Source organism: Limanda limanda, chromosome 14 (genome assembly GCF_963576545.1).
Source record: "Limanda limanda chromosome 14, fLimLim1.1, whole genome shotgun sequence".
In the NCBI taxonomy this organism is placed as follows: Eukaryota; Metazoa; Chordata; class Actinopteri; order Pleuronectiformes; family Pleuronectidae; genus Limanda; species Limanda limanda.
Window position 1 is genome coordinate 1,004,741 of NC_083649.1, and position 26,753 is coordinate 1,031,493.

The 26,753-nt window shown below is 48.7% G+C and overlaps 3 protein-coding genes across 4 annotated transcripts; 2 read left to right on the plus strand and 1 right to left on the minus strand.

The window, feature by feature from the left end:
* Positions 1 to 1,860: 1,860 nt before the first annotated feature.
* Positions 1,861 to 13,698, plus strand: pcf11 (PCF11 cleavage and polyadenylation factor subunit). Of its 2 annotated transcripts, none has more exons than XM_061085411.1 (17): positions 1,861 to 2,217; positions 4,091 to 4,216; positions 4,562 to 4,744; positions 5,481 to 5,702; positions 6,326 to 7,287; positions 7,439 to 7,613; positions 7,707 to 8,109; positions 9,135 to 9,278; positions 9,372 to 10,540; positions 10,652 to 10,706; positions 10,798 to 10,923; positions 11,009 to 11,126; positions 11,219 to 11,402; positions 12,026 to 12,181; positions 12,602 to 12,694; positions 12,792 to 12,827; positions 12,912 to 13,698. In XM_061085411.1, the coding sequence occupies exons 1-17, from the start codon at positions 2,050 to 2,052 to the stop codon at positions 13,134 to 13,136; spliced, it is 4,545 nt and encodes a 1,514-aa protein (XP_060941394.1). In that variant the 5' UTR covers positions 1,861 to 2,049; the 3' UTR covers positions 13,137 to 13,698. The 2 variants fall into 2 exon arrangements, with proteins under 2 accessions (XP_060941394.1, XP_060941395.1); XM_061085412.1 differs by having other exon boundaries at positions 7,707 to 8,040.
* A 1,634-nt stretch (positions 13,699 to 15,332) lies between these two features.
* On the minus strand, positions 15,333 to 19,374 carry ccdc90b (coiled-coil domain containing 90B). Its single transcript, XM_061085736.1, has 9 exons — positions 19,294 to 19,374; positions 17,771 to 17,890; positions 17,534 to 17,637; positions 17,347 to 17,448; positions 15,999 to 16,040; positions 15,856 to 15,927; positions 15,725 to 15,778; positions 15,503 to 15,617; positions 15,333 to 15,433 (listed from the first exon to the last, which is right to left on the minus strand). The coding sequence occupies exons 1-9, from the start codon at positions 19,340 to 19,342 to the stop codon at positions 15,378 to 15,380; spliced, it is 714 nt and encodes a 237-aa protein (XP_060941719.1). The 5' UTR covers positions 19,343 to 19,374; the 3' UTR covers positions 15,333 to 15,377.
* A 1,644-nt stretch (positions 19,375 to 21,018) lies between these two features.
* alg8 (ALG8 alpha-1,3-glucosyltransferase) lies at positions 21,019 to 26,502 on the plus strand. Its single transcript, XM_061085602.1, has 13 exons — positions 21,019 to 21,110; positions 21,785 to 21,863; positions 21,953 to 22,146; positions 22,264 to 22,373; positions 22,492 to 22,559; positions 22,674 to 22,800; positions 23,246 to 23,349; positions 23,761 to 23,881; positions 24,174 to 24,313; positions 24,424 to 24,563; positions 24,733 to 24,830; positions 24,971 to 25,043; positions 25,605 to 26,502. Exons 1-13 carry the CDS (start codon positions 21,022 to 21,024, stop codon positions 25,825 to 25,827), a joined length of 1,566 nt encoding a protein of 521 aa, XP_060941585.1. The 5' UTR covers positions 21,019 to 21,021; the 3' UTR covers positions 25,828 to 26,502.
* Positions 26,503 to 26,753: the final 251 nt, after the last annotated feature.

A 26,753-nucleotide genomic window follows, 5' to 3' on the forward strand; every position in this document is an offset into this window, starting at 1 on the left:
GTAGAACCTGCAGAACACGTCAGGAACATGTGCAGACTGCAGTTCAAGTCTGGAAATATCTATAAAATCATGAACAGTCTTCTGCGGTGTCTGTTTCTTTTCTCCACCAAACCACTCTGTTATTTATTTATTTGACCTTTTATTATTAATCACATTGTTTCCGGGTCCGAGCAGGGACAGAACAGAAGCTAGCTCGTTAACACCTCGTTAAGTTATTCCTCTCTCTCACTAGTGATGGATGTAAAACGAGACGAACATGCCTCAGATGTTCAGAAGCATCTGTGTGATATGAACGAGACGTGTTAGTGAGTTCATACTGTACGAGTCATGTGACCCATGTGTGTAAACGTGATGTAGAAATACAAAGTGCAGGTTTGTTTATCAAGTAAGAAAAGAAAGGGGACATTTTAATTTGTGGTATGAAAAACAAGATCTTTAATGAATATTAAATAATAAAATACATTTATTTAAACATAGCAAACAAACACTAATGCATGAAATAACAGGTTAACATGGGTCATGGTGCATTAGAAGGGTACTAATACTAACTATTGTTTTTGTTCAAAAAATAGAAAAAAGATTTTAAAATGTAATTGAGTAAAACTGAATGAAGATTCATTCACTACATGGATATAGAAAATAAGTGTAAACTCCGCCCACTATTTATGTTAATGAACACGTCACTGGAGTCTTTAAACAAAGGCACTTGCTATGATGTCACACTGTCATGGTCGTAGATTCCTTTGATGTCTTATTATGCAAAGATGAAAGGTTTATACGATCTGAGGAGAAACACTCCATTAGTCGACGTAGGGATAATGACAGCGCCACCTACGGTCAACATGAGGTAAGTCTCGTTTTAAAACCTGAATTCCATTTATATTAAATGTTCACAGTGTGGTCTGAACTTCATGTTGTTGTGGACATAATGTCTCATTAGTGATTCCAGCTCCGTGGCGGAAGCAGGAAGTGACATGTTTATAGTCCCCCCCCCCCCAAGGCCACATCAGGTCATCGCTTCATCATGTGTAGCATGTATGTAGCTGATCACATGATGTGTAACATGTATGTAGCTCATCATATGATGTGTAACATACTAACACATGTATGTAGTTGGTCACATGATGTGTAACACACTAACACATGTATGTAGTTGGTCACATGATGTGTAACATACTAACACATGTATGTAGCTGGTCACATGATGTGTAACATACTAACACATGTATGTAGTTGGTCACATGATGTGTAACATACTAACACATGTATGTAGCTGATCACATGATGTGTAACATACTAACACATGTATGTAGTTGGTCACATGATGTGTAACATACTAACACATGTATGTAGCTCATCACATGATGTGTAACATACTAACACGTCACATGATGTGTAACATACTAACACATGTATGTAGTTGGTCACATGACGTGTAACATACTAACACATGTATGTAGTTTATCACATGATGTGTAACATACTAACACATGTATGTAGCTCATCACATGATGTGTAACACACTAACACATGTATGTAGCTGATCACATGATGTGTAACATACTAACACGTCACATGATGTGTAACATACTAACACATGTATGTAGCTCATCACATGAACATGTTAAACCTCTGGAACACGCTTCAGCCTCATGTGCTCATCTGCTTCCTTATGTAATCACACACTCACCCTGCCTCACGCTGATTGGCTCACTCGTGAGTCTGTCATTCCACTCAACCAATCAGAATCTAAATCCCGGCCCACTCGTCTTGAAACCAGCCAATGGGGCGGTAGTGACGTCGGGGGCGGTTTAAACCCGTTTCCTGTGACGTCACGGGTCTTCACTCACAGTCGCCATCTTGTCTCCGTCGAACAGCAGCGAGAGCCGCGACAGAGAAACGAGCGTTCCTCCCGGTGCTGCGAGCGAGCTGCCCGGGGCGGAGGCCTGTGTTGTCCCGGGGCGGAGGAGCGGAGCCGCCGCTGCAGGAGTCCCGGAGCCCGGTGTCCGGAGCCCGGAGTCCCGGTGTGTCCCGGGGCCCAGCGGGAAGATGGAGGCCAGCGCGGCCCGGGCGGACGCCTGCCGGGAGTACCAGAGCTCCCTGGAGGACCTGACGTTCAACAGCAAGCCGCACATCAACATGCTGACCATCCTGGCCGAGGAGAACCGGACCTTCGCCAAGGACATCGTCGCTATAATCGAAGCTCAAATCAGCAAGGTTTTTATAAATATAGATCTTCACCTTTCAGAGTCTTTCTGTGGATGTGGGGGTGCTGCGGGCCCGGGAGGAGGCAACATGGCGGCGGGCCGACATGTCTCCCCCCGGAGCCGCGTTAGGAACCCGCCGGCCACGAAGAAGACACGTCACACGCGTCATAACCACCAGAGATCTGTCATAAGTGATCGTTTCAAATTTAACCGAGTGAAAATCCACCGTAAAGTGACGCGACACCGAAGTGAATGTGAACCAGTTAACTCGGGTTAAAGTGTTTGTATCCAGGCTAACTCGGGGCTAACCCAGGTCAGATGCCCAGGTGCACTCTGGGTAGGAGGTCACCATAAGAATAGATTGAACTGGAATCTGTGAAATCAGAAATACACGTGGAGAAGCAGTTGAGGTGGAAACCGGAAGTAACAGGAGAATATAACATAAGAAAACTGACCGTAATCTTTTAATGAGACATAATAAATGATCTTCTGCGTTTAATAGTTTCCCTTCAGATCCTGTTATTAATAATTAATAATTAATAATCAATAACCACACTGAGTCCCGCTGTGAGGGAAGAGACACAAACAATAGAAGTTGTTGTTCTGTTGAGAACCAGTTGTGTGTCAGGATCTGAACCCGTGTTCCAGTCTCTACACACACACACTACACACAAACAAACACACACGTGAGCAGGTCCATTAACTCAACATGATAACACACGTGAGGTGGTAACACAACACTCCCACAGACACACACGTCTCCCTCCAGGTAAAAGAGACGGGAGTGAGCAGCTGTGTTTCTGTTTATTATTATTATTATTAATATTATTATTATTATTACTAACATCTGGTGTGTGGTGCTTCCTGACACACCCCCCCCCTCCAGGCGTCACAGTCTCACATTCACTTTGTGTACGACGGGTTTTCACTCGCTGGCGCCGCTCGCCACTTCCTGTTGATGGCGGCCGGGTCGCGTCCCCGTGGTTACAGGGTTCCGGTTCGACCTGTTGTTAGTAGATATCTGTCGGGTAGTTTCTCCCCCCCCCGGGCGCCGTGGCTCTATAGAAATGATTCTATCCTCAGCTCCATGTTGATCTGCTTAAACCCTCGAGTGAATCTTGAATCACTGAACTGTCATTGAATGGTTACAATGTTAATAATAAAAAATGTGAAATGTGCTTTTTGTCATTTTTTTATTTCCAGTGTAATTTATTGGTGACTCATTTACTGACACTTGTGGACTTGGTTTAACAAACAAGTGTTTCACGATGAACCAGAGAGTTCACATCTAAATGTCCTGGTTCCTCACCGGTTCCTCACCGGTTCCTCACCGGTTCCTCACCGGGTCCTCACCGGTTCCTCACCGGTTCCTCACCGGTTCCCAGTGTTTGAACACAAGGGGAGAAACCGTCTCCGGGTTAAAACTTTGCAGCGTGAGCGTGAAGCTCGGCGGAGGAGGAGTGAACCTCGAGGCTCGTCGTCACGGTAACGTACAAAGAGGGCTTCCTGGAGGAGACCCTCTTTGGAGGTAAACCAGAGGCCCTTTTGAACCCTGGTGCATCATGGGACTTGACACGAGACTGAACCGATTGACTTTTGAAGATGACCGATTTTTCTGCAGTTTTTTTTTTTTTTTTTTTTTGGATCAATCAGAACTTAATCCAGGTGTCCCCCCCCCCCCCCCCATTGATCCAGACTGAAGAACCCACCTCGTGAACTTTTATTTTTCGGACTCTTTTTGGTTTTCCTCCACCCGGCGGGGGGGTGCAATGGGAGGGCTGTCATCCCCTGTTTCTTCTCTAAGTTGTGAATGATACTCTGTTGTGACCTGTTGCTTCACCCTTGTTGTTTTTCTAAACTTGTTGAGTTCTCTATCGCTCCAGGCCCCGGCTGCGGAGAAGCTTCCCGTTTTGTACTTAGTGGATTCCATAGTGAAGAATGTTGGAGGAGAGTACCTTGCTGTGTTTGCTAAAAACCTAATCACTTCATTTATATGTGTCTTTGAAAAGGTACAGTTCTCTTTGCTGTTGTTACAAATTATTCACAGTTTTATCAGCTCACTTCCTTCCTGTTTGTCTTGTGTTGCTTCTCATTGTGCGTTGTCGGGGGTTGTACATGTCGGAGATGGGTCAGTGGACTTGCATCTACGACGTGTACAACCCCCGACAAACACACAACCTGGGTGACTGAGAATATTAATATCTTATGCTGCTTTAACATAATCCTGTAAATAAAGTGTGAATGCTGAGCTTTAAGAACTTTTTTAACATTATCTTTTACTTTTGCATTAAAGTGACATTTTTAGAGAGTTGTGTGTTTGTAGCCACGGACCAAGTCATGTCCTCTGTTTGTAGGTGGAGGAAAACACCAGGAAGAGTCTGTTCAAGCTGCGCTCCACCTGGGACGAGGTGTTCCCGCTGAAGAAGCTGTACGCGGTGGACGTGCGGGTCAACGCGGTGGACCCGGCGTGGCCCATCAAGCCGCTGCCGCCCAGCGTCAACGCCAGCATCCACGTCAACCCCAAGTTCCTAAAGCAGGTGCGTAGGGGCAGCGGACACCACCCCCCCGACCTGGGTTTAAATGTTCACGTTTTGGTTTTCTGTATCTTCAGATGTTAGTTCAGTGTCACAGAGAAGGAAGTTCAGGTTCAATCCATCAAGAGGAACAACATTAAGAAGCAGGAACCAAAGACTTAATAATCTTTCATTTTCTCAATGTCTTTAATGTCAAATATTAGCTGTTTTCAGACATGAAGTCTTAACGTGTTCCTGACATGTTCCTCACATGTTCCTCACATGCTCTGGAGGTTCTCTGTGAGAACAAATGTCTGAGTCAGTGTCTCTGGACATGTTCTGGATCTTCTCATGCAGCCCAGAACATGTCCCGCCTCCTGCTGCTCTACAGGCTCCGCCCCTCTCCTGGATGTTCCCACATGTTCCTGTTTGAGCGAGTCAACAACCTGCTGCTTCACAAACCGACTACACAACATGACAGGACAACGTTTTACACAGTTCATGTCTGAAAACAGCTACAGTAACAAGTGCCTGTAATCGAAGGTGTTTGATCTGGTTCTGGTTTCACGGTGGTTCATCCAGACCTGATCTTCTCAGACTGATCTTCAGGAACTCTTAATCACACGACCTGCTGCAGAAGATTTATTAATAATCAATTCAAGTCTTTGGGCTTCAGACGGTTTTTCTTTGAATCATTTCTAAACTTTCTTTGTCTCCTCTGTCCCTCCTGCGGCCCCGTGTGACATCACCGTGGGTCCAGTCTGAGGAGGCCTCCTCTCCGCAGCCGGCCCCCTCCCAGCCCCCCGCCCCGGTGCCAGCGGCGGTGGTGGCGCCTGCCCCCCCGCCGGTCCCAGCGGTCAGCCAGTCCAGCGTGGCCCAGGAGCAGCTCATCCGACAGCAGCTGCTGGCCAAACAGAAACAGCTTCTGGAGCTTCAGCAGAAGAAGATCGAGCTGGAGCTGGAGCAGACCAAAGCTCAGCTGGTAGGACAAACACATTCCGTCTGATTCCAGATCTGTCCGACACAGAGAATATGAGTTTCATGTTAGAGTTCCTCTCGTCTCAGCTGCTCAGGGATCAGAGCAGAACCTGCAGCCTCCTCTTGTCTCTCTCTGGAACTCATCCTCACTCATCACTGGTTCTCAGGACCTGATCCTCACAGGAAGTCACAGAGTTGCTTTGATCAGACTCATTGAAACATCAGGAACTGACTCGTCCACACGTTCAGTTCACACCAGACGCTCAGGATCCCACTCCTGCTTACAGCTGGTTACATGAACCCGAAGACAAATGTCAATTATAATTTCTGGGACAATATATCATCCAACATAAATGTCCTCACAGTCACACCTCACTATGTTTAATCTGCACCAGGTCAGAGGTTTCCCTCAGTTTACAGCTTTAATTCCTCATCCTTAACTAAACCGATTCAAATTGAAAATAATCCTTAAAGTAGCAAATGTAAAAGTGCAGTATATCACATTTTAGAATAATATGAAAGATGTTCTCAGTTCCACGTGGCATCTCTGAGGTTCTGCTAGTGTTCCTCTTGTTGAAGGTTAAGAACAGAGGATGAGACAACGACACTTGTTTGTTCTGTCTGCAGCTCGGAGGATTCACGCTACCCACGGCGCCCACAGCCTCCTCTCCAGCTCCCAAGACCCTCAGCCCGAACGCCCCAGTGGTCCGACCCTGGGTCCCTCCCCAGACCCAGTCTGACCCCAAGACGACCACCAGAGACCCTCGGCTGAACCGCACCGGCCCCCCGGCCAAAGAACAGCCTGCTGGGAAAAAAGGAAGTCCCGCCCTGACGCCTGAGAAACGGCAGCCGGAGAAATCCTTCCGACCGGAAAAGACCAGAACCCCGAGGAAAGAGCCGTCGGAGGAGAAGCTCAAGTCCAAGTCTCTGTCTCCGATGACCAGGACCCTCCAGAGCAAAACCAAGCCGGCCGAGGCTGAAGGTCAGAAAGCATCCGACGGCTCCAAAAAAGATCCTCGGCTGAAGAAACGCACACAGGACCGGAGTGGAGAGAGCAAAGAGGAGGAGCTGAAGGAGAAGAAGAGGTGCAACGACAAGAAGGAGAGAGAGGAGGCGGTCCTGGGGGCGGAGCTGCAGAGGTTCAGCAAAGGGAAGCCGGCCAACGGGTTCGTCATCAAACACGAGCGCGAGGACGCAGAGAAGGTCGACCTCAAAAGTGGAGGCAACGCCAGAACGCACGCCAGGAAGCGGACCCGCTCCAGGTCTCGCTCGCCCACTTCCTCTCCCAAGAGGAAGGACCGGCGCTCGCCCAAAGGCCGAGCCAGGAGCAGCTCGCTGTCCCCCCCCTCCCACAAGCCAGGGAAACCCCGGAGGGTCCGTGCAGAGGAGCCGCCGCACGGCAAGCCCCCCAGAGAGGACCGGGTCACACTGAAGAAGAGCCAATCAGAGAGCAGGAGGTCCAAGAGGCCGCAGGACGAACGCCACTCGGAGTCCCGAGACTCTCACTCGCCCCGGAGTCACGAGGGGAGCGGGAAGGAGACCAAGGAGGCGCCGCACCGCTGGAGGAGCAGCTGGCAGGAGAACAAGCAGTGAGTCATCACAGATCTCTGTAGTTCATGTCATTAATATTAGAATCTGATCATTTATAATAATATTATATTATATAATAATGTTCTGTGTTACACTGATGAACACTGGCTGTTGTTGTTCATTGAGGACTTTGTTTCTGCTGCTCTTCAGTTTGAAGTTGCCAGACGACTCTCCCATGAAGCCCGGACCCCAGAGACACAAACCCTACACCCCCCCGACTCGCCCCCCCACCCCCCGGACCCCCAAGCACCGCCTCAGCGTGGACGCCAACCTGCAGATTCCTGAAGCCCTCAACTCCGCCTCCAAGAAGGACCTGCTGAGGAGGGTAGGTCCCCAGGCTTCACCTGAGATCAGCTGTTGGTTCATTGATCTTTTAGAATCATCAGTCCCGAGGTTTGATCTTTGCTTTTGTCTTCAGGCCGGGAAGCGTCTGGAGAGCGGCGAGATCTCCCAAGAGGAGTTCCTCAACGTGGCGCACCAGATCAAACACTTCTTCCAGTATCAGGAGGAGAAGCTGCAGCGCTCGGAGAGCTGGGACGGATCAGGAACCTTCGCCAAGAAGCAGCCGCTGCTGGCGGCGCCCGCCTCCCAGCCCCGCCCCCACGACGCCATGGACGCCGCAGAGCTGTCGTACTACGAGCACAAGTCCAAGCTCCGGAAGACGCAGGTCACCCACCGAGTGGCCGGGGAGGAGTGGGAGGGCGAGGAGAACGTGGAGGATGTGGACGCAACAGGCCCGGGCGAGAAGACAGGTGGGGGGCGGAGCATCGGAGGAAGCCCGGCGCCACATAAATACAGCCGAGCGCCACGAGACAGACCAGGTCAGACGAGCTCGATGCAGGAAGAGTGACCACGAGTCAAACTGATTCGTTTATCATCACTGAATCTTTTTCAACTCATTTTACAGTGTAAAGGTTCATCAGATCAAAGTAGAGCTGCTCAGGTGATCATCGTGATTACTCTGCCGGGTCAAACCATCTCCAAACTACTGTAATCCAGTTGAAACAATTATTTGGCATTTTTTTCTAAAGAGACGCTCATGTGTAGTTCAGTTCCCCCCCAAAGCATTCAACGCCCCCCCGCTGACCGGCACTCACTCTCAAGCAGCTGTGAAGTGAAGGAGGAGAGTTGTGTGTGTGGGGACCGGAGGTGTTTAAAAAACAGAGCGAGTGGAAAATGGGAGAGGGAGGGGGGGGGGGGGCAGTCCCGTGTGATTGACACAAAGTGTAGAACAAGTGATGTTGTATAAGAACACAGCAGCAGCACAACACAGTGCAGCGCCCGGCTGTTCACACCGGACCCTCGGGGGTCAGCTCACGATTCTCCGCTTGTTGTACGGAACCTGTTCAATGTCGGGGTTGGGGGGTAACCTCTCTCTCTCTCTCTCTTTCTCTCTCTCTCTCTCTGTGTGCTTGTAGTGGGGGGGCAGATGGGGACATTTAATAATGAGAGGAAATTTCAAAGTTCTCAGTTACAAAGTGTTTTTACGGAGAGTGTTAATGTTGCATCACTAAGCGTTTGAATAACCAGGTACCGATATCCTGGTTTCACAATAAATAAGACACGCAGCCCTAATCGGTGTTTACCGGAACCGGAAGTGACTGGTACTTCCGGTTAGTCATTTAAAAAAATTTAATAAGGGCACATATTAATGATCGTTTGAATAATCGTGATTTAGTTTTTGTCCAAAATTATCGTGATTATGATTTTTTCCATAATCGAGTCGCCCTAGATTAAAGTATATTTTGATTAATTGGTTCTTTTTATGTGAAGAGGCATCTGTGTTTCACTTCCTGCGTTTCACTTCCTGTGTCACTGACTCCGCCCTCCGCTCTGCGACCTTCAGGTGAGAGGCGGAGTAAAGAGCGAGAGGAGGCGCGGCCGCCGCTCGGCCCGATGATCGAAGAGTACAACCACGGGAAAGAGTTCCCCACGCTCAAGTCGCTGCCGGGCCTTCGCTTCCGCAGGCGAGCCGACCCCCGAGACGCCAGTGAGTCAACTGTCCTGTCAGAGGTCAGAGGTCAGAGGTCGGGTCTCTGACGTCCTGTCTCTTTAAGTGATAACATGTTGTTGTTGTTTCCAGGTGAGAGAGAGTGGAACTCGCCGCTGAGCGAGCGACAGCGCGAGGAACAGAAGAGCGGCTACGACGCTCCGCGGAGGTACACGCCCTCTGCGGACTGCAGACACCCGGACCCCCGGAGGCCGGAGGGGCCCCTCCCCTCCGGCACGGTGGTGCACAGGAAGTGTCCCAGTCCGACGGGTCCGGACCCCCCCGGCCCGCGGTTCGAGCGCGAGCGCCTGTCCCCGCCGCACCTGAAGGAGGAGCTGAGCCCGCGCTTCGAGAGTCCCAACAGTGAACACTCTGACGACGGGCCCCTCCCACCTGACGCCCCCCCCACACAGCCCCCCCCCAGCCTCAAGGCCCCAGCGCGGGTCGGACCGCTGGCGTCTGTCCGACAGCAGAGCAGCTCGCCGGGACACACCCCCCCCCACGAAGCAGGGCATCCGCAGTCCCGCTACAACGGCCCAGAACACGTAGCCCCCCCCAGACCCCACCCCCCTGGCTGGTACGATGACTCCTCCCAGTTCGAAGGGCCCCTTCCCCAGGGGGGGGGCAGGTTCGATGGCGGACGACCACATCACAACGTCCCGGAGAGGTTCGACGGCCCGGACGGCGCCCACGGTCCGATGAGGGGCGGAGCCGGGATGGGGCGGTTCGATGTGCACCCCCACCCTCCAGGCCCCGGGAGGTTCGATGGTCCCGTGGGCCCCCCCGCGCGCTTCGTGGGTCCGGGGCCGGGACACTTCGAAGGACCCATGCAGCACTTTGAGCCCCCCCGACACTTCGACAGCAGCATGGCTCCTGGACCAATGAGCTTCCAGCAGCAGCGGCCCATGTGCTTCGAGGGCCCCCCCGCCCCAATGGGCCCCATGAGGTTCGAGGGCCCGGGTCACGGGTACGACATGCCCAACGTCCCCCACCAGGGGGGGCACACGCACTTTGAGGGCCCGCCCGGGCAGCAGGGGCCCCCCAGGTTCCCCCCCCAACACAACATGCAACCTCCCATGAGGCAGATGGCTCCGCCCATTTACGACAACCAGATGACCCCCCAGCAGAACTTCAACATGGGCCCCCAGTGTTTCCCGGCGGGCCCGATGGCGTTCCCGGCGCAGACGGTGAACTTCAACATGCAGCCGCCATTTCCCCAGCCAGGCCCCGCCCCCTTCTACAACCCGTCCAACCAGCAGCCGGTGAGAGACGCCTGTCAATCACGTTCTCCTCTTCAGTGAAGTTATATTAAAATCAATGGAATATAAAATGGATGAAGGTCAGTTTGTCACTTTTCTTTCTGATGTTTTCAGGTGAACATGAATCAAGCGTTCCTGCCTCAGAGCTCCGCCCCCTTCAGACCTCACAGTAAGAACTCACTGTTTAAAACTTGTTAATATCAGTGAAGCTGGTTGTGTGGGACTGACCTTTGACCTTTGCCCTGCGTGTGTGTGTGCAGCGCCGCAGGTCATCCCTCCAGAGAACCACTTCGGTCAGGTGGACGTCAACGAGCTTCTGACCAAGCTGCTCTCCACCGGCATCATCAAGCCCTCGCAGCCCGAGGCCACGCCCACCACCAGCACCGGTGAGCCCGCTGACGTTTGATGCGGATGTTGTCATGGAAACATGACGCTCAAATAGTTAGAAATAATATGTTTTTGTTTTTCCAGAACCTTCGAGCGTTGTGGCGCCGGCGGCTCCGCCCCCAGAGGAGGAGGAAGAGGAGGAGCCTGAGGAAGAGGAGGACATCCCGGACCTGACCAGCTTCACCGTGGAGGACATGAAACCGTGAGTACAGACCGACCAATCAGCTGCTCTCTCGCCACTGGTCGCACGCCCGTCTAACCCCCTCCCCCCCCCACCCACCCCCCCCCCCGCAGGCGGTACGAGTGTGTGGTGATGAGGCTGTACTCAGGGAACCAGTGCTGCCTCTGCTCCATGAGGTTCACCAGCGTCCAGACCGACCTGTACGCCGACCACCTGGACTGGCACTTCAGACAGAACCACGCCGGCAAGGTGGCGAGCAAGAAGATCACACACCGCCGCTGGTACTACAACCTCAAGGTGAGCACACACACACACACACACACACACACACACACACAGAGACACAGACACACACACAGAGACACACACACACACAGACACACACAAACAGACACACACACACACACAGACAGACACACACACACACACACAGACACAGAGCTGCTGGTACTACAACCTCAAGGTGAGCACACACACACACACACACACACACACACACAGACACACACACACACACACACACACCCCGCCGCTGGTACTACAACCTCAAGATGAGCACACACACACACACACACACAGACACACACACACAGACACAGACACACACACACACACACACACACCCCGCCGCTGGTATTACAACCTCAAGATGAGCACACACACACACACACACAGACACACACACACACACACACACACACACACACACACACACACCCCGCTGGTACTACAACCTCAAGGTGAACACACACACAGACACACACACAGCTGCTGCCCCATGGAGAGAACACACAGACACATATTCACTGCTAACACTGTGTCTGTGTGTGTGTGTGTGTCTCTGTGTGTGTCTCTGTGTGTGTCTCTGTGTGTGTCTCTGTGTGTGTCTGTGTCTGTGTGTGTGTGTGTGTGTGTGTCAGGACTGGATCGAGTTCGAGGAGATCGCCGACCTGGAGGAACGAGCGAAGAGTCACTTCTTTGAGAAAGAGAACGAGGAGGAAGTTCAGAAGAACCAGGCAGCGGCGAAAGAGAGAGAGATCCAAATCGTCAGGGCGACCAAGGACCAAGTGGGAGAGGTGAGAGAGAGCGGCTGTTCATCAGCCAATCAGAAGCCAGCTGACAGAGAATCTTGTTGTAGTCAGACACTGTCAGCCTCACTGTGATTGGCTGGTACAGAGCAGGGTGTGAATCTGCCTCACTGTGATTGGCTGGTACAGAGTAGGGTGTGAATCAGCCTCACTGTGATTGGCTGGTACAGAGGAGGGTGTGAGTCAGCCTCACTGTGATTGGCTGGTACAGAGGAGGGTGTGAATCAGCCTCACTGTGATTGGCTGGTACAGAGGAGGGTGTGAATCAGCCTCACTGTGATTGGCTGGTACAGAGGAGGGTGTGAGTCAGCCTCACTGTGATTGGCTGGTACAGAGGAGGGTGTGAATCAGCCTCACTGTGATTGGCTGGCGTCGTGCAGGGACCAACACTCTGTCTTTGTTCTGCAGTCGTGTGAGATCTGTCAGGAGCCGTTTGAGACGTACTGGGTGGAGGAGGAGGAGGACTGGTTCCTGAAGGACGCCGTCCGAGTCGACGACAAGGTGACGCACAACTCAACCACACAACAAGACACAAGTACACAACAACACAACCAAACACAGCGTCCGGCTGACTGACATGTTTGTTTTTCTTCCTCAGAATTTTCATCCGGCATGTTTTGAAGATTATAAAAATGTGAGTAACTGCCGACGATTCATCAGAATGAAAACGAATCCATAATAAACGACTCTGTAATAATCCGGCTGCTTCGTCCCCCAGACGTCGTCGTATCTGGACGTCACGCCGTCGCCCAGCAAGCTGCTCGCCGACCACCCGCTCGGCGCCTTCCTGGAGCCCAAGGAGGAGGAGGAGCCTTCCTGCTCCATCGCTGCGGCCTCGGTCAAACAGGAAGTGGAACCCGAGGCCGTGGAGCTACTCACCGTCAAACAAGAGGAGGCGGAGCTTTTAATAGACCAAGTGCCATCAGAAGAGAATATTGTGTAACCACGCCTCCTCTGCTGCCGCCGCCGCCGCTCTCGGCCTCCGTCACTTTGTCCATTTTTGGAGCAGGTGTTTTTAGCGAGCGGAGGCGGAGTCGTCAGCAACGTTCTCGTCAACACATTTTTGTATTCGGATCCAACTCGACCCTTTCAGGTCGTGTGTTTGTGAACGCCACGTCTGTGTTTGTTTGACTCGACGCTGTAAATGATTTAATTTATAATTAAAGTATTTTTTGAATCTCTGGTGTTAAAGTGATTGATCAGCTGCTGCTGTTGGAGTCTGATGGTTATTGATTGATGGGTTTATCGATCTGTTTATTGGTTGATGAGTAGTTTCAGGTGTTGAGTTGTTTCCCGCTGCATTAAAGGTAAGCATGGTCTGATTGGACGACTGGAGACTCCGCCCACTCTTCAGGATTGGTTCCCGTCAAGGATCAGAGTCGTCGTCTTTAGTTTTTTTATGATTTTCAATAAACGAGCCTGAAACGTGTTTGTTCTTGTGTGATTCTGATTTAATTAAGTTTTATTGTCGTTCAGTTCAAAAATAAAGTTCCATTGAATTTAAATATCTTCTCGTCTTTTTATTACTTTACCAAGTATTTTTTTTTCGATTTTCTACATATAGAAATTTTACATTTTTCTGACTTCTTACTTGTTAGTTATTTTACGGAGACTAGTTCAAATTACATAAATAGTAAGTTACGTGTCAGATGCTTAAAATACTGATTAAATGTTACAGCGCCCCCAAGTGTTGGGGTTGCAAATCATTTTCCTCAAAAAAAATATTGTTCTGCTTTAATTAAGATTTGGAAACAACTGAGGAATCATTTCAAACTTAAAGCAGTTTCATTCCTGATACCTATAACTGCAAACCCCCCCTCTCACCCCCTCGGCTCTGGATGAGGCCTTTTCCACCTGGAAACAATTGGGGATTTGTAGCGTTGGTAACCTTTACATAGACGGGACTTTTGCCTCTTTCCAGCAACTCCAAGAAAGGTTTAATTTACCGAGGAATCAGTTTTTCAGATATCTTCAGATAAGGAATTATGTCAGAACACACCTCCCTAATTTCGAGAAGGTAAACCCCGACAAGATAGAGAGTTTATTTAATCTGTTCCCCAACCCACGCTTCATAGTATCGCAACTATATGAGATACTACAAAACTTGTGCCTTCCTAAGATGGACAGGATAAAAGAGGAGTGGGAAAGAGAGCTCGGAGCCCTGATAGCTCCCGATGTGTGGGAGGAGAGTTCGGAGCACATCCATGAATGTTCTATAAACTCCCGACACCGTTTGATTCAATTTAAAATAGTGCACAGACTTCACTACTCCAAAACGAAGCTGCATAAAATATTTCCTGAAGTCTCCTTTGTGTGAGAAGTGTGACTCCATGGAGGGTACTCTATCTCACAGTTTCGCTCTCTGCCCCAAACTTCAGAACTATAGGCATGAAATATTTGATTTCTTTTCGTTGATTCTGGGGATCCAACTAGATCCAGATCTTATCTTAATAATACTGGGAACATCTGAGGGGCTAAGGAAGCTAGATAGTGCACAAAAGCACCTTCTGACATATGGTCTTATAACAGCAAAACAACTGATCCTACTTCACTGGAAGACGAGAGAGGTCCCTTCATTTAAACATTGGTTGACTGGTTGGACAGACACCTGACATCTGGAGAGAAGTCGATTTATTCTAAAAGACAAGTTGAGGGACTTTGATAAAATCTGGCAACCTTTGGTCTCTCATCTCGAAAGAGAATCTGATTGAGTAACTAGTTAGATGCACTCCTAAGGGGGTGGGGGGTGATGGGAGGGTACACACTGTTGTCTTTTTTCTTTTCTTTTTTGTCCTGTCCTTTTTGTTTCATCTGTTTTGTTGATGCAGGACACTGCTTGTTTATTTACTGTTCTTTTTTGTCATTAGTCTTTTTTGTCAGGGATTATTTTTTCATCTTCTGTAAAAAAACAAAGGAAACATAACTGTCGACTGTTAATTTCTCTGTTGTGTGATTGGTTTCCCAATAAACATATTTGAAACAGCATTATGATGCATACAAAAAAAAATAAAAAATAAAAATAAATAAAAAAATAAAAAAATAGTGTTCTACATTTAAGAAAATAATTTCATGTGAAAAAATACTCAGATTCTTCATGTAAAAATACTTGACTGTAAATAAAAGTACATGAAGCTGAGAGTGCTTGTGTACTTTCACTTTATTAAAGCAGCTCCAGGTCGGAGCTTCACCTCCACAGTCTGTAAACGCCGAGAGCGATGGCGAGACACGAGAACACGGTCGCTGAGGAGGAACAGGACAACAATTAGTTACTTTAGTTACTCTGATTACTCTGATTACTCTGTCAGTTACCTGCCAGGTAGGTGACTGTCTCCAGTTTCAGAGACTCCAGCAGCGTTTTGAGCGACGCCACCTGCAGGTGGATCTTCCTGTTGATCTCCATGTTGTCGTTTTCCAGGTCGACTTTCTGTAGAATGAGACGTCAGGTCAAAGGTCAACCAGCACAGTAGTTCAGAGTATCACCGAAGTATTTAATAGATATATTACAATACTATGACAGTGGTGTTGTTTCACCTTGTGGTGGAACTCTGACGTGGTCTCCATCAGTTTCTTCTCCTGCTCAGTGAACTGACACAAGAACACAGAGTTACGCTCGTGATGCGTTCACTGACCGGTGACCACGATGCGTTCACTGACCCACTCACCATGTCCGACATCCTGCTGCTCTCCAGGTTGATGTCCAGTTTGGTTTCCGCTCGGACTCTCAGCGTCTCCTCCTGAACAGGAAACAGATTTCATCAGATCGGACGTGTGCAGCGTCGCAGCCGAGTCGTCAACGGGTTCCTACCTTCAGTCGGTTCCACAGCTGCTCCAGCTCGCGCTTCATCTTCTGTCCAGCAGGCGTCACAGGGGAGGCCAGAAAGTGTGTCCGTTGTTAGAGACAACACAACAGGGGTGTACAGAGTGTTGGGTACATGATACGTTACAGTGTTGTTGTACGAGTTGTGTTACCAGAGGTTAGAGTGTGGTTGTACGTGTTGTGTTGCCATAGGTTACAGTGTGGTGGTACGTGTTGTGTTACCATAGGTTACAGTGTGGTGGTACGTGTTGTGTTACCGTAGGTTACAGTGTGGTGCTACGTGTTGTGTTACCATAGGTTACAGTGTGGTTGTACGTGTTGTGTTACCGTAGGTTACAGTGTGGTGCTACGTGTTGTGTTACCGTAGGTTACAGTGTGGTGCTACGTGTTGTGTTGCCGTAGGTTACAGTGTGGTGCTACGTGTTGTGTTACCATAGGTTACAGTGTGGTTGTACGTGTTGTGTTACCGTAGGTTACAGTGTGGTGCTACGTGTTGTGTTACTGTAGGTTACAGTGTTGTTGTACGTGTTGTGTTACCATAGGTTACAGTGTGGTGCTACGTGTTGTGTTACCGTAGGTCACAGTGTGTTGCTACGTGTTGTGTTACCGTAGGTCACAGTGTGGTGCTACGTGTTGTGTTACCGTAGGTCACAGTGTGGTTGTACGTGTTGTGTTACCGTAGGTTACAGTGTGGTTGTACGTGTTGTGTTACCGTAGGTTACAGTATGGTGCTACGTGTTGTGTTACCGTAGGTTACAGTGTGGTGTTACAGTGTGGCTGTACGTGTTGTGTTACCGTAGGTTACAGTGTGGTGTTACAGTGTGGCTGTACGTGTTGTGTTACCGTAGGTTACAGTGTTGTTGTACGTGTTGTGGTGCTACGTGTTGTGTTACCATAGGTTACAGTGTGGTTGTACGTGTTGTGTTACCGTAGGTTACAGTGTTGTTGTACGTGTTGTGGTGCTACGTGTTGTGTTACCGTAGGTCACAGTGTGGTTGTACGTGTTGTGTTACCGTAGGTTACAGTGTGGTGCTAGGTGTTGTGTCACCATACGTTACAGTGTGGTTGTACGTGTTGTGTTACCGTAGGTTAGAGTGTGGTGGTACGTGTTGTGGTTCTACGTGTTGTGTTACCGTAGGTTACAGTGTGGTGCTAGGTGTTGTGTTACCATACGTTACAGTGTGGTGTTACAGTGTGGTGGTACGTGTTGTGTTACCGTAGGTTACAGTGTGGTGCTACGTGTTGTGTTACCGTAGGTTACAGTGTGGTGCTACGTGTTGTGTTACCGCAGGTTACAGTGTGGTGCTACGTGTTGTGGTGCTACGTGTTGTGTTACCATGTTTTCGGAGCGCAGGTTGGCGAACTCGCTCTTCTCCAGGATCACCATGTCCTTCCTGATGGAATCCAGATGAGCCACGATCTGCTGCAGAGCGATTTCCTGAAAGTCACACGCATGAGAAGATTGACTCTGTACCTGCTCTGACCTCTGACCCCTGACCCCTGACCCCTGACCGGCGTCCTACCTGGTGGGACTTGGTCACCATGTCTCTGTAAACGATGTCGATGTTGGCCGTGGTCAGCGTCACCAGGGCGGAGACGACCAGCTCCGCCTGACGCTTCTCAAAACCTGCAGCAAAGTTCAACTCACTTCCTGTTCCTTCAAAATAAAACTGACTGATTGGCCCTCACTGTGATACATCATCATTAGGAAGTGATGTCACAACAGTACTGTGATGTACTTCCTGTCAGTGTGTGCTCACCGCTGCGCTCCAGCTCCGTCACCATGGCGTGGGAATCGAACGTGAGCTTCCGCTGCTCCAGAGGCGTCAGTTCAACTTTCCTCAGGTCAAAGGTCAACGCAGGGGCCGTCAAGTGGAAATCTGTCACACACACACACACACACACACACACACACACACACACACACACACACACACACACACACACACACACACACACACACACACACACACACACACACACACACACACACACACACACACACACACACAGGAACACACACACACACACACACAGGAACACACACACCAAGGAACACACACACACACACACAGGAACACACACACCAAGGAACACACACACACACACACACAGGAACACACACACACACACACACACAGGAACACACAGGAACACACACACACAGGGACACACACACCAAGGAACACACACACACACACACACACCAAGGAACACACACACACACACACACACACACACACACACACACACACACACACACACACACACACACACACACACACACAGGAACACACACACACACAGGAAAACACACACACACAGGAACACACACACACACATACACATACACACACACACACACACACACACACAGGAACACACACACAGGAACACGCACACACATACACACACACACACACACAAACACACAGGAACACACACACAGGAACACGCACACACACACACACACACACAGGAACACACACACCAAGGAACACACACACACACACACACAGGAACACACACACCAAGGAACACACACACACACACACACAGGAACACACACACACACACACAGGAACACACACACTCAGGAACACACACACACAGGGACACACACACACAGGGACACACACACACACACAGGAACACACACACACCAAGGAACACACACACACACACAGGAACACACACACACACAGGAAAACACACACACACAGGAAAACACACACACACAGGAATACACACACAAACACACACATACATACACACACACACACACACAGGAACACACATACACACACACAGGAACACGCACACACATACACACACACACACACACACACACAAACACACAGGAACACACACACAGGAACACGCACACACACACAGACACACAGGAACACACAGACACACAGGACAACAAACACTCACACACACACTCACACACACAAATACACACACACACAGGAACACACATACACACAGGAACACACACACACACACACACACACACACAGGAACACACATACATACACACACACACACACACACACACACACACACACACACACACACAGGAACACACACACACACACACACACAGGAACACACACACACAGGGACACACACACACAGGAACACACACACACACAGGGACACACACACACAGGGACACACACACAGGAACACACACATACACGCACACAGACACACACGGATATTATTCTTTCAACTGAACAGTGTAACTCTAACAGTAATAGATTACTCCAGTACTCACGTCTCCGGGCTCGACCCCCCCACAGGTGGACCCTCCGCAGCGCGTGCATCCCGGAAGCTGCTGTGTTTAGTTTGAGCAAAGTGACGGTCAACCGGAAACACTGTGACGTAGCAGGAGACGGTCAGGTCACCCTTCAGGAACACTCGGAATTCTCACCTTCACTGCTCGAGCCAATGAGACAGCGCCCTCCAGTGGTTGAAGATATATCTACCCATGTACTGTAGGCGGCCCTTTAGAGTTTACCTAGAAGTACATATACTATAGTTTCACTTGTAGTAGTTATACTACAGTTTACCTAGAAGTAGATATACTACAGTTTACCTAGTAGTAGTTATACTATAGTTTCCCTTGTAGTAGTTATACTACAGTTTACCTAGTAGTAGTTATACTACAGTTTACCTAGTAGTAGATATACTACAGTTTACCTAGTAGTAGATATACTACAGTTTACCTAGTAGTAGTTATACTATAGTTTCACTTGTAGTAGTTATACTACAGTTTACCTAGTAGTAGATATACTACAGTTTACCTAGTAGTAGTTATACTATAGTTTCACTAGTAGTAGTTATACTACAGTTTACCTGGTAGTATATATACTAGTTTACCTAGAAGTAGCTATACTATAGTTTACCTAGAAGTAGCTATACTATAGTTTACTTAGAAGAAGTTATACTACAGATTATCTAGTAGTAGTTATACTACAGTTTACCTAGTAGTAGATATACTACAGTTTACCTAGTAGTAGATATACTACAGTTTACCTAGTAGTAGTTATACTATAGTTTCACTAGTAGTAGTTATACTATAGTTTACTTAGAAGTAGTTATACTACAGTTTACCTAGTAGTAGATATACTACAGTTTACCTAGAAGTAGCTATACTATAGTTTACCTAGAAGTAGCTATACTATAGTTTACTTAGAAGTAGTTATACTATAGTTTACTTAGAAGATATACTACAGTTTATCTAGAAGTAGCTATACTATAGTTTACTTAGAAGTAGCTATACTATAGTTTACTTAGAAGAAGTTATACTACAGTTTATCTAGTAGTAGTTATACTACAGTTTACCTAGTAGTAGATATACTACAGTTTACCTAGTAGTAGTTATACTATAGTTTCACTAGTAGTAGTTATACTACAGTTTACCTAGTAGTAGATATACTACAGTTTACCTAGAAGTAGTTATACTATAGTTTACTTAGAAGTAGTTATACTACAGTTTACCTATTAGTAGTTATACTACAGTTTATCTAGTAGTAGTTATACTACAGTTTATCTAGCAGTAGATATACTACAGTTTATCTAGTAGTAGATATACTACAGTTTATCTAGTAGTAGATATACTACAGTTGCTTCTGTTTATTCTCTGAAATACTGTTGTGTTTTATGACGTCACAAACATTTAACAGTTAACAGATTTGAACTGATTCAGATCAATTATAATGATTAATAAACAGGTGAGGATAATTGACGAGCAGAGCAGTAGACGAAGTGACTTGAATGAACGACACTTGTATCAGGTGCGACATTAATGCATCAATAATTATTATCATAATTCAATAACACATATAATCACATATTGATTAAATAATGTATTTCAATCCTCAAGCCTTCTCTTTACGTTACGTGTCAAACCGAACTGGAGCTAGGACCCAACAGCGGATTGATGTCACTGTCCTGCACGGAGCTGTCAATAAAGTTGTTTTGAAAGGGACTTCCGGGTGTCATGGCGGCGGCGGAGTGTGTCAGCGGCCGCTGGTTTCCTGCTTTAGTGTTGGGAGTTTCTCTGATAAAGAGTGTGTTCATCTCTTCATAGTGAGTCACACACACACACACACAAGCACAGACACACACACACACACACAGAGATAGAGACACACACAGAGACACACATACACATGCAGAGAGACACACACACACAGATAGAGACACACACAGACACACACACAGACACGTACAGAGAGAGACACACGCACGCACAGAGACACACACAGAGACAGACAGAGAGACACACACACACAGACAGACACACACTGAGCAGACACACACAGAGACACACACATACACATGCAGAGAGACACACACACACACGCACGCACAGAGACACACAGAGAGACACACAAACAGAAACAGACAAACATACACACACAGACATACAGAGACACACACAGAGATAGACACACACAGAAACAGACACACACACAGAGAGACAGTGTTTTGTTTCGATTGGCTAGCTGCTCAAACTAAATCTTTATTTAAATCTCGTGAACAGAGACGTGTGTGTAGATTCTAACAACTGCTCGAGCTGTGTTATTGTGTTTAGTGTGTGTTTGTGTAGGTGGGGTTTGATTAGTGTGTGTGTGTGTGTGTGTGTGTGTGTGTGTGTGTGTGTGTGTGTGTGTGTGTGTGTGTGTGTGTGTGTGTGTGTGTGTGTGTGTGTGTGTGTGTGTGTGTGTGTGTGTGTGTGTGTGTGTGTGTGTGTGTGTCAGTCACTCCACAGACTTCGAGGTGCACAGGAACTGGTTGGCGATCACACACAGCCTGCCTCTGTCCCGCTGGTACCATGAGGTCAGTGCCACTCACCAGCTCTGAACCCGTCTCCGGAGGCCACGCCTCCTTGTGGTCGTGACTCGTGACGGATCTTGTGTGTGTTGCAGAACTCGTCGGCGTGGACCCTGGACTACCCCCCCCTGTTCGCCTGGTTCGAGCTGGGCCTGTCCCACGTGGCGAAGCACTTTGACCCCGACATGCTGCGGCTGGAGAACCAGGACCACGCCAGCCCGGCCACGGTTCTGTTCCAGAGGCTGTCGGTCATCTCCACCGACCTGCTGTTCGCCCTCGGTGCCAGAGAGTGAGTCACATGACATCTCCGGGTCCCACCCACACACCTGCTAAACCAATCAGGAGTCAGTTCCTGTAACAGTAAGAGTTTGAAACGTGGCGTCTGATTGGCTGTGCCGTCGTCCAGGTGCTGCCGGTGCGTTCAGGAGCAGAAAGGTTCCCGGGACGTTCTGACCCGTCCGTCCTTCGTCCTCGCCGTTCTGCTGCTCTTCAACTTCGGCCTCCTCATCGTCGACCGTATCCTTCAGCTCCGCCCACTGCTCTCACAGGTGTACAGTTTGTAGAAATGACACTCTGACCTGACCCCCGGTTGCCATGACGACTATAGGGAAACTTCTTTGACGTGTTCTGTCAGACGTTCACTTCCAGTACAACGGCTTCCTGTTTGGTTTCCTGCTGCTGTCGTTGGCCAAGCACCTGCAGGTCTGAACATCACGCTAACAGACACCGCTCATGGTTTTCTCTCATTTCCATCTTTAATATTTTGTTGCAAACAAATCATCGTTTCACTTTGTGTTGTTTTTTATGTTGTAAAAGTCTCAGCACCTACAGGGGGCGCTACTGTTCTCCATCCTGCTCAACCTGAAGCACATCTACCTGTACGTGGCTCCAGCCTACGGCATCTTCCTGCTGAGGAGTTACTGCTTCACTGAGGACAACAAAGGTACGACACACACACACACACACTAGGACGACACACACACACACACACACACACACACACACACACTAGGACAGACACACACACACACACACACACAGAACGAGCTGAAATGTTAGACACATCTTTACAAACTATTTAAATCTACTTTTTTGTTCAGTCCATGTCCCATCTGCTTACATGGAGGAGGTTCATGACGTTTACTGCAGTTAGCCACCAGGGGGCGATCCAGATGATTTGGTTTGACTTCATTTCATGTCTTCCATTTTTATTGGATGATCAGGACATTAAAGAACGACTGAACTGAACCGTTTTTGTCGTACAAACAGTAAAGAGAAGTTAGTCTTAGTGAAGGTTACAAACGAGTTTTCACAACATTCGAACCTGAGCTGGATTTCTTGTTCTCCTCCCACTTATCGTTCTGCTGTGACCGGTTGTTGTTTTCCAGACGGCTCCGTGCGCTGGACGAGCTTCAGCCTGCGGCGTCTGATCGCTCTGGGAAGCATCGTGGCGAGCGTCTGCGCTCTGTCCTTCGGTCCGTTCGTTATGATGGTGAGCGTCCTCAGGTCTCTCTCCCTCTCTCTCTGCATTTCATCTGTTGTGCTCGTCTGCTAAAGATAAAACACAAAACAGCAGTCCCACCAGGAGTCATGGGGGGGGCAGTGTAGCCAATAGTTCAAGCGAGAACACCAAGAAATGTCACCGTCCACACGGACGCCACCGCAGCCTCCTCCACCGCCACCATGTTTGTTGTTCACTGTGCTGCCCTCTAGTGGTAGTATAGTGGAGGAACCGTGCTAACGTACAGGAAGTGGGCGGAGACGTTACAACGTTTGAAACAGACAAATCACTTTTTGTACATAAATGAGTTTTAAAGGAACATTTTACTTTGTCGACTTAAAATCCAGGAAGTGTGTGTATGAGCAGGGCTTTGATGTTGTGGTCACGTGACCTGTGTTCCAGGGTCAGCTGCCCCAGGTCCTGACACGCCTCTTCCCCTTCAAGCGGGGTCTCTGCCACGCCTACTGGGCGCCAAACGTCTGGGCGCTCTACAACGTGCTGGACAAGGGCCTGGCCACGCTCGGTGAGACTCCGCCTCCTCCTAGGTCCCGTCTGATTGGGTCAATCTCTCCGTCTTTTCTCTTCACACCTCTGCCACCGGGGGGCGCTGGTGCACATCCAGAGCTTCTGGCTGCGTTCATCGACCAATCAACAGCCACGACAGTTCCTCTGTAGCTACACACACCTCGTCCGTTTCACCGGGCGTTTAAAACACAGGAAATCAAAGATGTGGAAAATGATTTTTACTGAATGTTTTCACATGAAGGAGACATTGTTTTATTTGGAGCTGATTTGATTCTGCTGTGTGTCTCCAGGCGCTCGTCTGAAGCTGCTGGACCAGACGCAGCTGCCTCGAGCCTCCATGACGGGCGGCCTGGTTCAGGAGGTCCATCACTCCGTCCTTCCCTCCGTCTCTCCCTCCGTCACACTCGTCTGCACGCTTCTCTCCATCCTGGTGCGAGAGAACAAATGAACTGAGACGGGATTTAAAATCAAGTTTTCATCGGATTCTCAGATTCATTCTACTGTTTGATCTTTTCTCTTCTGTCCTCTGCATCTCTGAAGCCGGCGCTGGCGTCCATCTGGTGGCGTCCTCGTGGCGCTCGAGGTTTCCTGCGCTGCCTGCTGCTCTGCGCTCTGGGCTCCTTCATGTTCGGCTGGCACGTCCACGAGAAGGCGGTGCTCATCGCCATCCTGCCGCTGAGGTCGCCCGCCCACTCATGACCTCATTACCACTGCCTTAGTTGTAGTTTCATTTAGTGCAAAGAAATCAGCGAAACTGAATCTACAGTTAAAAACAAATAGAAGATGAATGAAAAACGAAGTCTCGACCTTCGTTGAAACTCGATCTGTTGTGTGTTTTTTCCTCCGTAGCTTCCTGGCGGTTGAGAGCAGAGAGGATGCTGGGATCTTCCTGGTTCTGACGACCACAGGCCATTACTCGCTGTTCCCGTTGCTCTTCACCCCCGCAGGTAACCGCTGCCTGTTTCAGCTCTGTCGGATTGTGTGTTGCTTTGTGATTGTTGTGCGATTGTTGTGTTATGTCAGGTGACGCTGTTTCCTCTTGATTTTGGTCCGACTCTGATCAAACTGATGTCACTTCCTGTTTCAGAGCTGCCAATCAAAGTCGTTCTGATGCTGATTTTTACCATTTACTCTTTCACTGCTCTGAGGAAACTGCACAGGTAAACACACACACACACACACACACACACACACACACACACACACACACAGGTAAACACACACACAGGAACACACACACAGGAACACACACACAGGAACACACACACAGGAACACGCACACACACACACACACACAGGAACACACACACAGGAACACACACACACAGGAACACACACACAGGAACACGCACACACACACACACACACAGGAACACACACACAGGAACACACACACACAGGAACACACACACAGGAACACGCACACACAGGAACACACACACAGGAACACACACACAGGAACAAACACACAGGAACACACACACACACACAGGTAAACACACACACACACACACACACACACAGGAACACACACACAGGAACACACACACAGGAACACACACACAGGAACACACACACAGGAACACACACACACACAGGAACACACACACAGGAACACACACACAGGAACACTCTACATTTGACTGATTAATTCTGATGTAACAGATTCCATCGTTGATCTCCTTCAGTAATCAGATTACTTCCTGCCTGTGTCCTCTCAGTGGCCAGGGCCCGGTGCTGCGCCCCCTGGAGGTTGTCTACCTGCTCGGTCTGGTTGCTGTGGCAATCGTCTGCGAAGTCATCTTCCCTTTGTCACCGTGGCAACAGAAGCTGCCCTTTCTCCCCCTGCTGGTGACCTCGGTGTACTGCTCCGTGGGCGTCTGTTACTCCTTCCTGCGCCTGTACGTCAGTCTGCTGAGTCGGGGGAAGTCCAAACAGTTGTGAGACGGCGTCGTTTCCCCGTGAGGTTAAAGGTCAGATTCCCAATACACCGACAAGACACTGACACCTGTGACATCATCAGTCAGAGGAGGCCACGCTCGTATTTACAAAAACGTCTCTTCCTCTGGAATTTGACCAAACATCATCAAAGACGTCTTCACTGGTTAAAGTCACAAACTTCACAATTCACATCAGCTGCAACTCGCACAACGAGACAAAACTCTGTGTGAAGAGGCGTCACTCTGCTTCACCTCCGAAAACCTTCTGTCGTCACCAACTGCATCAGAGTGAGACATCAACAGCTGAGACTGAGACTCCATCCGTCTGTAGCAGCTGAGAATCAATAATCAAGGTCTGTCGCCCCCGTGTGGAGGAAACGTGACCGGTGGGTCAGGGGTCAAAGGTCAGGGGTCAGTGAAAACTGAAACACACAAACGACTGACAACCGGTGACATCATCTGTACAAACTCTGACGTCACATCAAGTGAATGAAACAACCTGTCAATCATGTTTTTAATAAAAAACCACGTGAACCAAAGAGGAAGTGAAACACTGATGATGATGATGATGATGATGATGATGATGATGATGATGATGATGATGATGATGATGATGATGATGATGATGATGATGATGATGATATTTTTCTATGTTTTCAAATGAAGAAGAAAACTGTCACGTTTGTGTTTGTGATTATTTGTCGTTAGCTGTTTGGTCGCTAGCATCCGATGACGTGTTTGAGTCTGAATGAAGGTTTGTTTAGTTCGTTGTCTCCAATCAAAGTTACAATTAAAGACACAGTTGGTTTAAAAACTTTATTGATAAGGCAACACAAGACATGATCAGTTAGAAGGAACTATTGCACAATAAGAAGTGTTAGCGTTGATGCTAACCTGCATGTCAAATGCACACATCGTAAATAAAGATGG

What these genes read in the sequence shown, in the direction of transcription:
- pcf11 (XM_061085411.1), top strand. Translation starts at nt 2,050, where the DNA reads ATGGAGGCCAGCGCGGCCCGGGCGGACGCCTGCCGGGAGTACCAGAGC. An exon ending in CACGCCCACCACCAGCACCG is followed by an intron (nt 10,924 to 11,008) that starts GTGAGCCCGCTG and finishes TTGTTTTTCCAG; the next exon opens with AACCTTCGAGCGTTGTGGCG. An exon ending in GTTTTGAAGATTATAAAAAT is followed by an intron (nt 12,828 to 12,911) that starts GTGAGTAACTGC and finishes TTCGTCCCCCAG; the next exon opens with ACGTCGTCGTATCTGGACGT.
- ccdc90b (XM_061085736.1), bottom strand. Translation starts at nt 19,342, where the DNA reads ATGCACGCGCTGCGGAGGGTCCACCTGTGGGGGGGTCGAGCCCGGAGA. An exon ending in GACGGAGCTGGAGCGCAGCG is followed by an intron (nt 17,638 to 17,770) that starts GTGAGCACACAC and finishes ACTTTGCTGCAG; the next exon opens with GTTTTGAGAAGCGTCAGGCG. An exon ending in AGCTGTGGAACCGACTGAAG is followed by an intron (nt 15,928 to 15,998) that starts GTAGGAACCCGT and finishes TTTCCTGTTCAG; the next exon opens with GAGGAGACGCTGAGAGTCCG.
- alg8 (XM_061085602.1), top strand. Translation starts at nt 21,022, where the DNA reads ATGGCGGCGGCGGAGTGTGTCAGCGGCCGCTGGTTTCCTGCTTTAGTG. An exon ending in AGTGTGTTCATCTCTTCATA is followed by an intron (nt 21,111 to 21,784) that starts GTGAGTCACACA and finishes TGTGTGTGTCAG; the next exon opens with TCACTCCACAGACTTCGAGG. An exon ending in GCACGCTTCTCTCCATCCTG is followed by an intron (nt 24,314 to 24,423) that starts GTGCGAGAGAAC and finishes GCATCTCTGAAG; the next exon opens with CCGGCGCTGGCGTCCATCTG.